This window comes from Quercus lobata, chromosome 12 (genome assembly GCF_001633185.2).
Source record: "Quercus lobata isolate SW786 chromosome 12, ValleyOak3.0 Primary Assembly, whole genome shotgun sequence".
Lineage (NCBI taxonomy): Eukaryota > Viridiplantae > Streptophyta > Magnoliopsida > Fagales > Fagaceae > Quercus > Quercus lobata.
Genome location: NC_044915.1, coordinates 40,640,724 through 40,655,916, shown reverse-complemented (window position 1 = coordinate 40,655,916; position 15,193 = coordinate 40,640,724). Strand labels below are relative to the sequence as shown.

The 15,193-nt window shown below is 37.0% G+C and overlaps 1 protein-coding gene across 1 annotated transcript; it reads left to right on the top strand.

Moving 5' to 3' along the window:
* Window positions 1–486, top strand: LOC115970653. Its single transcript, XM_031090248.1, has one exon. It carries the CDS (start codon window positions 1–3, stop codon window positions 484–486), a length of 486 nt encoding a protein of 161 aa, XP_030946108.1.
* The last annotated feature ends 14,707 nt before the right edge of the window (window positions 487–15,193 follow it).

Genomic DNA, 15,193 nt, shown 5'->3' with positions numbered 1-15,193 from the left:
ATGGCGGACGATGTGCTTAATGGGTTGGAAAAAAAGAAGCTAACAGCGGATGAAGAGGAAATAATTGAGATAACGAATGAAGGAAGAATGGAAGAGATTGAGAGATGTAATTTGAGTCTCATTGGCAAATTTTTAACATGCAAAGCTTTCAACAAAATGGCAGCAAAGAATACCATACGAAGAGCGTGGGGTTTGGAGAACAAGCTTCACATTTTGGAGGTTGGACCAAACTTGTTCCAGTTTAAGTTTAATAACGAGTTTGATTTGAGTAGGATACTGAGAGGAGGGCCTTGGACTTTTGATAATCAACTTCTCATGCTTAAAAGGTGGCAGAAGGGAATGACGGCAGCAAACATCAAATGGGACACTGCATCTATTTGGGTCCAAATATGGGAAGCCCCTTTTGACATGATTTCTTCTGTTGTGGCAATAAGGATAGGGAGCAGATTGGGTGTAGTGGAGGAGGTTGAAAAAAGGAGGCGCTAGGAGGAACAGAACTTGTTTATGAGAGTCCGGGTTGCTCTTCCAATTACAAAACCTCTTCGACGTGGAGCATACATAGCTAGAACGGATGGGGAACGTACGTGGGTTACCTTCAAGTATGAGTGGTTGCCTATATTCTGTCATTTTTGTGGTCTCTTGGGTTATGATATACGGCACTGTGTTGGGCATTTTGAAACGGAGAAAGGCAACAAAGAGGTCAAATACCAGTACGGTGACTAGTTAAAAGCCTCGGGAAGTCGTCCAAGAACTTCACCGAAGCACGACATGAACCATACTCACAGTGATAATGAAGGGACGATGAATGAACAAAATCCGGTGGTGGCAGCATCGGCAATGGTTGTTGAGATTACTAGGACAAACCCTAAGGAAAGCATTAATGACGTTAATGAAGGGAGCGAGATTGTAGGAAGTGACCTGACAAATTAGCTGCCCAATAATGAGAATAACGAAATCAAAGGCACATTAAATGGAGACATTATACATGGAACCGAGACTGATGGGAGTAGCACGTTATTGAGATCACGTGAAGATGTGTCAACTGCCAAAAAGGATACTGTTGACGTGCAAGAGCATGGATCAATTGGGCTGACTATGTCCAAGCCCAAATCAATGTGGGTGAGATTGATACGTATGGAGTGTGGGCCTGGTGGGAAAAATGGGGCTACCAACACTCAATCTTTAGGAAAAAGAAATTCAATGCAAGGCCCATATGAGGAAGCAGATGAGCAGAGCACGAAGAAAGGAAAGGTTGAAGAAACAGCAGCAGTAGCTAATGTGTTATCGGCGGGGGTGGAGAGGCACCCTTGCCGGGAGCAATGAAACTCCTAAGCTAGAACTGCCAAGGGCTTGGGAACCCTTGGACAGGTTGAAGCCTTCGCAAAATTGTGAGGGAACAAGCTCCCATGGTGTGTTTTTTGATGGAAACAATATTAGATAAAGAAGGTTTTGATAAGCTTTATGGGGATTTGCTGTATCAGAATCGTATTATTGTAAAGCAGCCGGATACAGGGGGTGGGTTGGCCATGTTGTGGAAGACAGATGTACATGTAGAGTTAGTAAACTTTACAGCTAATCATATTTTAGTCAAGGTAAAGGAGGATGATGGCTTCATGTGGTTTTTGTCAAGTTTTTATGGGTGGCTTGACCAAGCTCAACGTACTAAATCTTGGGCACTGCTTAACCATTTAAAGACCTTGGTGGACGGACCATGGCTATGTATCGGGGACTTTAACGCAATTATTCATTCTTCAGAGAAGCTTAGTAGGAGACCTTGCCAAATGAGTCAGGTAGAGTCGTTTAGAGAAGCACTGGATGATTGTAAGCTTAAAGACTTGGGATATCATGGCTATCCTTATACCTGGAACAACAAAAGGCCAGGTGATGCTAATACGAAAGTCCGCTTAGAACGAGCCGTGGCAACAAAGGAGTGGAGGGACAGGTTTCCTTTAAGCAAACTCTTCCATCTTTCTCCACATGCCTCTGATCACCTTCCTATTCTTCTCCAAATGAAGAGTTATGCGAAGCACGGAGCAAATAGGAGTGGAGGTTTTAAATTTGAGGAAGCTTGGCTTATGTGGGAAGAGTGTGGGGGCGTGGTTGAGAATGCATTGAATATGCATGGCAATGAAGGGTTCGAGCTAGCTCAAGTAAAACAGAAAATAGAGGCTTGTGGTGTGGAACTAAGGGCGTGAGGTGTTGGAAAAACAAACCCGGATAAAAAAGCCATTAAACAGTTGCAAAAAAGGCTCGACATGTTGAATTCTGAAGAGGTTACAGAAGCTTCTAGAGCTGAGTTCTTGGCTGTTTCGAAAACATTAGATGATTTATTACTCAAGCAAGAAATCTTTTGGGCTAAGAGGTCAAGAATATCATGGCTAAAGCATGGGGATAAAAACACAAAATTCTTTCATGCCAAAGCATCACAAAGGAAGTGAAGAAACCACATTCAGAAAATTACAAACTCAGAGGGTGTTTGGGTGGAAGAGGTGGAGGACACAGCCAATGTGGCAAGTGATTATTTTAACAATTTATTTGCTGCAAATAACTGTGATCGGATGGAGGAGTGCTTAAGCAAGGTGACTAACAAAGTGACCCCCAGTATGATTCAGATTCTATCCAGTGAGTTTAGTGCAAATGAAATAAAGGCGACGGTGTTTCAGATGGCACCAACAAAGGCACCTCGACTTGATGATATGAATGCCATTTTCTACCAAAAGTTTTGGCATATTGTGGGTGATAATGTTGTTAATGCGGTTTAGGACTTCTTTAACTCTGGTTGCATGGTGTCCGGTCTTAATCATACAAATATTGTGTTAATTCCAAAAGTTAAACAACCTGAAAAAATGTATGATTTCCGCCCTATAAGCCTTTGCAATGTTATGTATAAAATTATTTCAAAAATCTTGGCTAACCGCTTGAAGTATATTCTCCTTTCTGTTATCTCCCCCACCCAAAGTGCTTTTGTTCCAGGAAGGCTCATCACGGACAATGTTCTATTAGCATACGAAACTCTCCATGCCATGCACACTCGGAAAAAAGGGAAGAAGGGATCACTAGCATTGAAGCTAGACATTAGCAAGGCGTATGATAGGGTGGAATGACCATTTCTGAAAGGTATTATGGAGAAGCTGGGGTTTCCTGAAAGGTGGATCAGCTGGGTGATGGAATGTGTGACTTCTCCATCTTTCTTTATTCTCATTAATGGGAAGCCGTATGGTAACCTGCAACCTTCTAGAGGGATCCATCAAGGTGACCCTCTTTCACCATACTTGTTCCTCTTGTGTACTGAGGGTTTTACTGCCCAAATGGAGAAAGCTGTACAAGAAAGACAAATTCAGGGAGTCTCTATTTGCAGAAGAGCACCTAAACTTACCAACCTTCTATTTGCAGACGACTCTTTGCTATTTTGCCAGGCCACTCATTCTAAGGTTACTGTGATCATAGAGATTCTCCAACTTTATGCTGGTGCATCAGGCCAGTCCATTAATTTGGAAAAATCCTCAGTGTACTTTAGTGGCAACACTCCTATGGAACAGAATCATAGAATAGTCTCTACATTGGGGGTGAAGGAGGTGGTAAGATTTGATTCATATTTGGGCTTGCCTACCTTAATTGGGTGTGGGAAATACCAAAATTTTTCCTTTCTTACGGATAGGGTTTGGAAAAAATTGCAAGGGTGGAAGGGAGTGTTGTTATCTAAGGTAGGAAAAGAGGTGCTTATAAAGGCGGTAGCCCAAGCTTTACCCACTTACACAATGGGGGTCTTTCAATTGCCATTGAAATTATGTGATGAACTTAATGCATTGTGTGCAAAGTTTTGGTGGGGCCAAGCTAGTAGTGAGAGGAAGATTCACTAGAAGAGCTAGAGCTTCTTATCTAAGCCTAAGAAGGAGGGTGGTATGGGTTTTCGAGACTTGAGGAGCTTCAACCTTGCTATGCTTGCTAAGCAAGGCTGGAGACTATTACAAGACCAAAACTCAATTTTGTTTCAATGCCTTAAAGCCCGTCACTTCCCACGTTGCCACTTCCTTGATGCTATGGAGTCACAAAATTGTTCCTATACTTGGAAAAGTATAATGGCAGCACTACTGGTGTTGAAGCAAGGATGTTGCTGGAGAGTGGATGATGGCTCATCAATTAGAGTAAAACAAGACAAATGGATACCCAATCACCCTTCCAACAGAGTGTTATATCTAGCTGTGGTGGAGGATGAGGATTAGAAGGTTAATGAGCTTATTGATCCGGATCTTAATTGGTGGAACAGGGAGCTTATCATATCTAGATTCCATAGAGAAGACACTGAGGCGATTTGCAAGATTCCACTGAGCCATAGACATGTATCGGACTCCATATTCTGGCTACATACTAAGGACGGAGTTTACTCTTGTAAATCCAGGTATTAGGTGGCAAAGCAACTGGTGAAAGAGGATGACTGGACAGAATGCTCATCGGGGCCGTGTGGTCAGCGTGTTTAGTCGAAATTATGGAACCTTAGAGTTCCTAATAAAATCAAGGTGTTTGGGTGGCGTGCTTGCTTGGAAATCCTTCCAACCCGTGAGAATTTAGCAAGAAGAAGAATCATCCCTGATAACATGTGTCATTGCTGTAAACGATTCCCTGAAACAGGTGTGCATGTGCTGTGGGAGTGTGGTGTTGCCCAAGACGTGTGGGCGGGGAGTTTGGTTGAGATTCAAAAAATTCCAAATGGCTAAAGTGACACTTTGCAGCTATTTGAGGAGTTTATGGTCAGGCTTACAAGATCGGAGTTTGAGCTGTTTCTTGTGCAGGCTTGGCTTATATGGAATCAAAGAAACACTGTGATACACGGTGGAAACTTTAAAGAACTGGGCTGGCTTAACAAAAGAGCAACTGAGGTTTTGGAGGAGTTTCATAAATCTCAAGTGCAGCTGTCTATCTCAACACCCACATCGCTGAAAATTCGCTGGCAACCCCCCTCCAACTTCGGTGTTTAAAGTGAACTTTGATGCCACTATTTTTGTGGAGTTAAACTGCTCGGGCTTTGGTGCAATTATTCGGAATGACAAAGGGGAGCTCATGGTAGCTATGTCAGTCAAAGGGCCACCTGTTACTTGTAGTGAGGAGGCAGAAATTCTAGCTTGCAGGAAGGCATTGAAGTTCTCTGTTGATGTGGGTTTCTCAAATGTAATCGTTGAGGGGGATAATGAAACTGTGATGCGGGCTGTTTCTTCATTGTCTCAGACTCATTCTTGGCTGGGTAACATATATGAAGATGTTAAATGGCTTTTGCGTGGCATGTAGGTGGTCTCTGTCAATAGTGTAAAGAGGGAAGGAAATGAGGTGGCTAATGTGTTAGCTAGACACGCTAAGAATGTTGTAGATGAGGTGTTTTGGTTAGAAGACTCCCCTCCCCCAGCTGTTAGTGCTTTGTACCTTGACTCTATTAACATTTAATGAATAATATATCACTGAGGTGGTTTCAAAAAAAAAAAAAAAAAAAAAGCATAACTACTGGCACAACTAAAGAAAACTTATGACTACAGTATTTCTCTTAGTACCATTTTTTAAGGAAAAAACAAAATTAGAAATTATTTTTATGTAATGAGTTAAATGTGTTACAAATTTGAATGATTCGAAATTTTTATTTTTATTTTTGTATTTGAATAGACTTTTTGTTGAATAATATGTTCACTTGTTGTTGTTTGGTCTAGTCTAATTTTTGTTTGGGTTATTTTTTATTGTTCTTATTAAAGCTTCTCTTTTAAGTGGTTAAGAATCGTGTTTGGAGGCCATAATTATTTTCACAGCAAATCTTATGCGAGAAACTGTTATTGGTGGGTAAAAAATTTTAGTACTAAGCTCAAACCAAATTAGAATTAGTAACAACTTACCACATAAGATTTGTTGTGATTATTATGAAAATGTTGTGAATATAATATTACTTTTATTTTTATTAAACTCAATTTCTTGTGATTCTCAAGTCAAGCTATTCAACATTTTTATTAGAGTGGTCAAAATATGTTAATTTAGTGTATAATATATTTTTTAAAATATATGTATATATATACATTTTTTTTTCAAGTCAGGTACTCACAAAACATATTAGTTTATACTAATTATTTATATAAATTTGTTATTTGCAATTATATAAATTTTTTTTGGCATATCAGGACACCTACAAGTGGAGCCGCCACAGTTCATTTGTTTGATAGACTTTGCACCAGTGGCAGCGCCACGTGCAGCTCAAGGTGCTCTCAAGAACACCTTGAGCTGAATTTTTTTTTTTTCTTTTATATAATAATTAAATTTTTTTATATTTGCTTTGTATTAAGAACACCCTCAATCACAAAATTAGGAACAACCTCAAATTTAAATAAAAAATATATATATTTGTTCTACTTTCAAGCAAAAAAAAAGCCCATAAAAAAATTTTTGAACTAAAATCTGAAAAAAATAAAATAAATAAATAAATAAATTGTAACAGAGCCAAGCCCAGGCAAGCCCAGCATATTACAAGTAGCAAACCCATGGATTCTCAAAAAAAAGAAAAAAAAAACCAAACCCCAATACAGAGCAAATCACGAAATCAGAAATCACTAAAGCCTAAAGCAAACCTAAAGACAGAGCAACGCCTCAAGCTTAAGCCAATAGACGGAGATCGGTCACATCGCTTGCAGCTCGCTCGTCATTGGAGATCAATCACGTCGTCGAAGATTGGTCCAATCCAGAGCACATCGTTGCTCGCTCATCGTCATCACTTGCTCGCCCCTCGTCTTCGTCGCTCGTTGCTCGCCTTTCATCGGAGATCGCTCGTCACTGCCTCAGTGGCCTCAGCCTTCAGGCCTCCCTGCTCGGCTGCTTCGGTGCTCCCTCCCTCAAGGTATTTCATTTTACTAACTTCTCTCTCTTTTTCTCTCTGACTCTCTCTCTCTCTCTCTTCATCTCAGTCTCTCTTTATTAATATTTACCCTGTTTTTGGCTTTATCCGGTGTTGGTATTGGTGTTGGTGAGATTATTAATTGTCTTTTAGTGTTGGTGTCTTTTGGTGAGATACAATAAATTGGCTTTATCTAATTCACTGTGTGCTAGTGCTAGTGCAAGTGGGCAACTAATAATTACTCCCTCCGTCTTACTTTGTTTGTCCTGTTTAAAAAGTCAAACTTTTTAAGGAAACATCATTTATTGCCTTGTCTATCTTTTAAAAATGTATAAGTTTCCAAAACTACTCTTAAATAAATTTATTATCTTGTCTACCTTTTAAATATTTATTGGTTTTCTTTTCAAATAGTTTTGAAAATAAAATAGGGGTATAATATGAATATTATTAAATTAATGACTTTTATTTTTAGAAACAGGACAATATTTTGGGACATCCCAAAATGAAATAGAGGACAAACAAAGTGGGATAGAGGTAGTAATAAATATGGCTATGTGCTAGTTGATTAGTTCAACTAATCGTCATAAAATATGTAATAAATCACTCTTTTTTAGACTTGGACTTAAGCTATAAGGCCTATATATTTTTGTGCTGCACAATTTATTGACTTTTCTTTTTTTTGTTAAGTAATAGTGTGATATTCCAAGTATCAAACAACCATAATAATTAGTTGAACTAATTAATTTTGTTTGTTTGGGATATTAATTAACCAACAATTAATTGGGAAAATCAACTAATAAACAATAATTAATAATTTAATTAACCAATACATTATAAAAAACAAACAAATTAAATTATGTTAGGCTAAACAACAATTAATAATTTTATAATTAATGAAACAACAATATGAAAAATTATAGTTTATAAAAGACAACAAATTAATAAAACAACTAAACAACAATACATTTGAAAAAAATTCCTGGAGCCGCCATTGAGAAAAATTATACTTCTTAAGGAACACTCTGGGAAAAGTTCTTGGAGCCACCATTGCTTTGCACACCATATAAAGAAAGTCACGCAATTCTTCAAGTTTTATACTTGTAGAATCTTGGTTTAGTTGTATCTTGGAGATGATTTGCATGCAACAAATTAACAAACACATTTGAGTAGTGGCAAAATGTCATCTTAAAGAAAAACGATTATTGTATCTCTTTGCCTTTTATTTTTTTATGGGAAATCTCTAAGCCTGTTTGATACTTTTATTATTGATTTCCCCAAAAATTCTCAACAAGAGATGCAGCGCGCCTAGGAAAATTTTTGGAGACATTTTAATTTTCTTCAATTAATAACTAAATGCTTATTCGAAGTAGCTGAGAATTTCAATTAATTTACGTGCGATGACTATAACATATATGTGACATTTGATTTGGAGGATAATATAGAGTCGAGCATCTAGAATTCTAAGAATATACTACTTGAGATTATCAAAAAAAAGAAAGAATATACTACTTGAGAATCTGAATGTTTGGAAATATAATGATACTCTAATTTGGTATAATAATATATTGGAAATATGAGGTTATTTATTTATTTATTTAACTTGTTTTGACTAGCCTTTTTCACTTGTTACGAATATGGTCAAAGGCGCATATATGTGTTTATTAAAAAGAAAAGGGAAAAAAAGTTTAGAAATTTTAATTATTGAGACTTCAAACCTTTACGTGCTCGGCTCTTGAATTTGCTAGGGATATATTATCATATATATGAGGACTGAGGCAGTGGGAAGGTGATTCTTTGTCACTTTTTTCGGCTTTAAGCTCTATGGAAGGGTGTTGTTCTAGAGTAGGACATAGATTTTCAGGAGAAAACTGGGTTTTTCAGACACAAGACTTGAAGTTTTCATTGTAAGCATGCCTTCAGCAGGTAGCAGCAGGGTTCAAGATTGTGTTCAGATAAATATATGGTTGGAAGCAAGGCCAGCTTACAGTATAGGCAAATAAGGCTTTTGCCTAAGGCCTCTAAGTAGAAAAAGACCTCCTAATTTTAACTAATATAGTTATTTATTTCGTTGCAATAGTATTAATTAAGTCCAAATATTAGCCAATAAATAAAATAATTTTTTATATAAAAAAAAGAGAGAAATACTAAGTCTACAACATTTTTTAGAAAACTTTCACAACAAATCCTAAATGGCAGGTTGTTATAGACTGCTATTATTGGTAGTATAAAAAAAATAATTTTAGTGGTGGGTTCAAATTATAAATAGTAACAACTTAATATTTAAGAATTGTTGTAAAAATGTTGTGAATGTAGCACTTATAAAAAAAAAAAAAGCAATAGACAAAAAATTTCACGTGTTTTGTTGTCAACTTTTATTGTGTCTATAAATTTTTTTTTTTTTTTAATAAAAAAATTGTAAGTGATTCATGTTAAAATGTTAAAAAGTAAATTTGTATCTAAAACAGGAGAACAGAATATAAGTAATATTTTTAATTTTTTTTAAAGTCATATTTAAATATATAAAAGATCTCAATTCAGTTTTTGGCTTAGGCCCCTAAATGTATTAAGTCGCTTCTGGTTGAAAGAAGCTCCTACTTCCACTATAAAGTTCATACTTGATGATGACACTTATAACCTATTTTCAACAATTAAATCTATGAATTAGTTATATATATATACATATATAAATATATATATATTAAAAAAAAAAAAAAACTAACCTTTCACTTATCAAATAATTCTACTAGCTATAACGCAAATTTTGACTCCTAATCACCTGCATTTATGTCGTGCAAGAATCCAAAATGATACATTATGCATAAAAATCAATCTATCATTACAAATAGGAAAAATTTTAAACATTAGATACTAGGGATGATAATTTTTCCCCACTCCACCCCACATTGCTTACTATGGGTTTTTTTTCCTTACAAAGGTGGTGAGACAGGTATGAAGCTAGATATTTCACCCGCACTCCCGAGTGGGGTAGGGATGGATTTAGGCTTTTTAGCCCCTCCCTACCCCGCTTTATTAGCGCTAAAGACTTAGTTTGTATTACTAAGTATTTTAAATGCACGAATATTAAAATTTTTATTTTATTGTGATATTATCTTGCTAAACACTTTGGATAATATTGTTAAATTCGTACTAAAAATTCATTTGATTAAAATAAAAAATTATTAAAATAAAAAATTTAATTGTAATTTCAAATATATTCATATTAACGAAAAAAGTTTTATAAATAGATAAAAAAAAAAATTGCAATAAGTGTGGAGCTAAATGTAACAAATTAATATGAAATAAAGTTTTGCAGGGTGAGGATGGAAGCCAGGGACAATGTAAGATAAAACCATGCAGGGTGGGGGTGAATTACCTATCCTTCAGCCCCACCCATCCCACATTCCCACCCTACCCCACTCCGTTGCCATCCCTACTATCATTTAAAAATTAAATAAAAATCTGGTTAATGTTTGTTAACGTGTATAGTGTTGTGGGCTTTAGACCAACCTAGATTACTTGTATAGCACACATGCTTGTACTACACTCTTACTTGTACTGTACATATATGCCTCCTATATAAAAGCTTTCATGTACATTCTTTAACTAAGAAATACAATACACTTATTTAGTATTTCTAACATGATATCAGAGCCACTGCTCTGACATTTTCTCAGCAGTCTTGTCTTTATTGGTGTCACTCCATTCTAATCATTTCTGTCGTCACAGCAACTGCCACAACCTTTCACCGTAGAACCTTCGACTTCTTCCAGCTGTCATTCTTGGGTTTCAAACCTGCAACCGTCGTCGTCGAGGAGTCCCGCACCACACAGACCACTGCACTTACCATCTTCACCGTACATCTTGCTCCAATAAGTATTTTGCAGGTACCACAGTAATCGTCTCGCCTCGATCTACTAAATCGTGAAAGTCTCGCAGTCATCGGAGCTTGCACACGCCCACACGTGCCGTCCTTTATTATTGCTGACATCATCAGTAACGTCATCACTGCCATGTTAGCCCTAACTGACGTCATCGTCTATTCATCTGCTAACGTCACTTGCCACATCAGTTGACGTCATCATTGCCCATACTGTTAAACCGCGTTGACCAGACCGTTGACCCGCGTTGACCAGACCGTTAACTTTGACTGAAGGTTGACTTTGATTGTTGACTTTTCTCCAGGATTGACTTTTGCAATCTAGGTTCTTCTTACCCAGTTTTTCATGTAGATTTCATTATTGCGGTCCATTTTTGCATATTTTGCTTCCAAATGAAGAATAAGGACATGTCTTCTTCTTGTTGTAATAATCGTCGCCGACAATCTAGCAAACGTGTTGGCTACAATATTGAGACCAATGTTATGAATACCGTTTCAGAACTCGTTTCGGTTTGTTCATTGGAATGAAATATTTCGGTATCGGTCAATTTCGGGTACCGTTTCGGAATTACTGCTAAAATATTTATATTTATATATTGTTATTACTATCATATAAAATAATGAATTTAATATAGTTTTCTATTAAAAAAAAAGTGGGATAATTTAAAAAAAAACATTTATTTATGATTTTTTTTAAATAAAACTCACATTTTAGGTAATTGTACACAAGTGAGCTTCCAAGAAGCTTCCTACTAACTACTTTTTCAGTTTTTCCCATTTTTTAGCTTCCTAAATAAACAAATATTAACAATTTTTTAGAATATTATAAGATTAAAATGTATACAATAATGAAAGATAAAAAATAAAAGCTGAAATTTATTTTTATAAAAAGGCTAGATGACAACGTGGAGTGGAGGAGGGCAGGGGGCTAACAAGTCAACACAAAAAAGCTGAATTATAACTTCCCTTTCAAATACTAGTCAGGCTAGTCACGTGAAGGCTCACAAAACTAAAAATAATATTACAAAAAACAAATCTAAGCACAATAAAAAGTTGAAGGGGGCAAAAAATAGCCACAACAAGAATAAGAAAGAAAGTTGCAGAGGATGAAACGCATAGAAAAACTAAAGAAGAAGAAAAAGAAGACTGCTGTGATGAGATGCATTTCTTCAGGTGACTGGTGCTGTGACAAGATGGGTTGATCGGGTTTGATTTCAATACTGGCTGGAATTGGTATACTGGCCGAAACTTACCAAAATCGATCGAAATGACCAAAACGGCCCGAAATCAATCGAAATTCAACCCGAGGTGGAACAAGGGGGTGTTTTGTGCCGGTGAAGTGATTGGTGTGAAATTTTCCGGCCGGAATGGAATGGAATCAATAACAATGAGTGAGACTTGCTATCTTCGTAACAAATCAGCTGTTTCAATTTTTGCTACTATTGTTGCTAACACTGAGAGTATCCAACCAATGGCCCCCGTCTCTGCACAGTTTAAGTCTTCAGGATGCACTTTTCCCAGGTCCACAGATGACCTTAAAAACATCATCGCTAATGTCATTCATATGATTGGTAATGCATCTTATTCCTCTTCTCTCTCAGCTTTATCTGGTATGTCTCATTCCTCTTGATTTATGGATTCTGCTTATTGCAATCATATGACACCTCACTCGTCTTTATTTTCTGAACTTAAATCTGCACCACACCCTCTTAATATTTGCACAGCAAATGGTTTCACAATGTTTGGTCATAATATAGATTTCGTTTCGACCTCCAACCTCTCAATTCCTAGGGTCTTTAATGTTCCTAAATTTTCTTACAATTTATTTTTTGTGGGACAATTAGCTGAGTTGGGTTATTGCATTATCTTTGACTATTCTGGGTGTATTGTGCAGGATCTGAGATGGGTTATCACATTACCTTCGTCTTCCACTTGTTACTCCTGTTTTTGTTGCTGTAGCTGTTGTAGTTTCTTATATTCCTTTCCTTGCACTTTGGCATGCTCAACTTGGTCATGCATCTTTCTCTCAGGTACAACAATTGGCTTCTAAAGGTTTGTTAGGTTTAGTGTCTACATAAAATTTTGATTGTGTTTCATGTCAGTTAGGAAAACAACCAGCTTTGCCTTTCAATACTAGTGAATCAATATCCATTGATATCTTTGACCTTATTTATTCTGATGTTTGGGGGTCTTCCTCTGTCTCTAGTATTGGTGGATCTCGATATTTTGTTATCTTTATTGATGATTACTCTCGCTATAGCTAGATTTTTCATATGAAACATCGTTCTAAATTATTGCAAGTATATTCTAATTTTACAAAAATGGTTGAAACTCAATTTTCCAAACGTATCAAAATTTTTCGATTTGATAATGCTCTTGAGTACACTCAACATGCTTTCCAAGCTTTTTTGCATTCCTTTAGCACTGTTCATCAACTAACTTGTTTAAGTACCTCTCAGCAAATTGGTAGAGTCGAATGAAAACTTCGTTATATTCTTGACACTGTTCGTACTTTCCTTCTCTTTGCCAAAGTTCCTACTCCTTTTTGGGATGAAGCTGCTCTTTATGCAGTTTATGCTATCAATCACATTCCAAATCTTGTTATCCAAAATCAAACTCCGTATGAGCGCCTTTTTGGGTCTCCTCCAGACTATTATCACCTTCGCTCCTTCGATTCTGCTTGTTTCGTTCTTCTTCAGCCATATGAGCATAACAAACTTGAGCTTCGGTCAAGGCTTTTGTTATTTTCTTAGCTATGGTGAAACTTAAAAGGGGTATCGGTGTTATGATCCTGTCTCCAATTGTCTTTGTATCTCCCGCAATGTTGTCTTTTGGGAACATCACTCCTTTGTCGAGCTCTCTTACTTCCGTGTCTCCTTATCTTCCTCCTCTGTCTTAGATCTTTTTCCAGATGAGGCACATATTCCTTCTGTAGTTACTCCTGATCCTCTTGTAGCTGCTCCTAATTCTCCTGTAGACTTCTCTGTCCAATCACTAGATATACTTGATCCCTTTCCAAGTTCATCCTTTAATGAACAGGTGGAAGATGAACAGGTCAAAGACGAGCTACCCAACCCTGAACTTGGGTCCCCTACTCCTGCTCCGCCTGAAGATCTTGCATAAGACATTCCATCTCTTCACTTAACTCAGGTAAGATCCATTCTTACACATTTACTTGACTATCATTGTTACATTGCCTTTTCTACATTGCACGAGCCTCACACCTATTGTGAGGCTTCCATTGACCCTTTATGGCAAACTGCAATGAAAGTGGAACTTGATGCATTATCTAAAAACCATACTTGGGATTTAAGACTCTCCGCCACTGGAAAATCTGTGATTGGTTGTAAGTGGATCTACAAGATTAAGACTCGCTCTGATGAGTCCATTGAGTGCTACAAAACTCATCTTGTTGCAAAAGGTTTTACACAGAAGTATGAGATTGATTATGAAGAGATCTTTTATTCGGTTGCTCGTATCTTATCTGTTTATGCCCTCTTAGCTGTTTCTACTGCCAGTAAATGGGACATTTTTCAGATGGATGTCAAAAATGCATTCCTAAATGGGGATTTAAGTGAAGAAGTTTATATGCAACCTCCTCCTGGTCTCTTTGTTGAATCAAACAAGGTTTGTCACCTTCGACGTGCAATTTATGACCTTAAACAAGCTCCACGAGCTTGATTTACCAAATTCAACTTTACCATCTTTCGCTTGGGTTACATGGTTAGTCATTATGATTCTGCTTTATTTCTTCGTCGCACTGACAAATGCACTATTTTACTTCTCCTGTATGTGGATGATATGATCATAACTGATGATGACCTCAGTGGCATTCAAGAACTCAATGATTTTCTTAGTCAACAGTTTGAGATGAAAGATCTTGGATATCTCAGCTACTTCTTGAGTCTTGAAATCACTCATTTTACAGATGGACTTTATATTACTCAAGTCAAGTATGCATTTAAACTCTTGTCTCGAGCTGGACTTACTGATAGCAAGACTGTTGACACTCCAGTTAAGTTTAATGTGCATTTGACTCCTTCAAGAATTAAACCATTGTCTAATCTCTCTCTTTACAGACGCTTGGTTGGCAGCCTAGTTTATCTCACTGTTACTCATCCAAACATTTCCTATGTTATTCACCAGGTGAGCCAGTATCTATCTGCTCCACGATCGACTTACTATGCTGCTGTTCTGCGCATTCTTCGATACCTAAAGGACACTCTCTTCCATGGTCTTTTCTACTCTATTCAGTCTCCTCTTATTCTCCGTGTATTTTCTGATACTGATTGGGCAAAAGATCCCACCGATCATAGATTCACCATTGGTTATTGCTTTCTTCTTAGTTCTTCTCTGATTTATTGACGAAATAAAGAAACAAACTCATGTGGCCCACTCCAATATTGAAGCAGAATATCATGCCTTTGCTAATACCACATCTGAGCTCCTTTGGCTAC

What these genes read in the sequence shown, in the direction of transcription:
- LOC115970653 (XM_031090248.1), top strand. Translation starts at nt 1, where the DNA reads ATGGCGGACGATGTGCTTAATGGGTTGGAAAAAAAGAAGCTAACAGCG.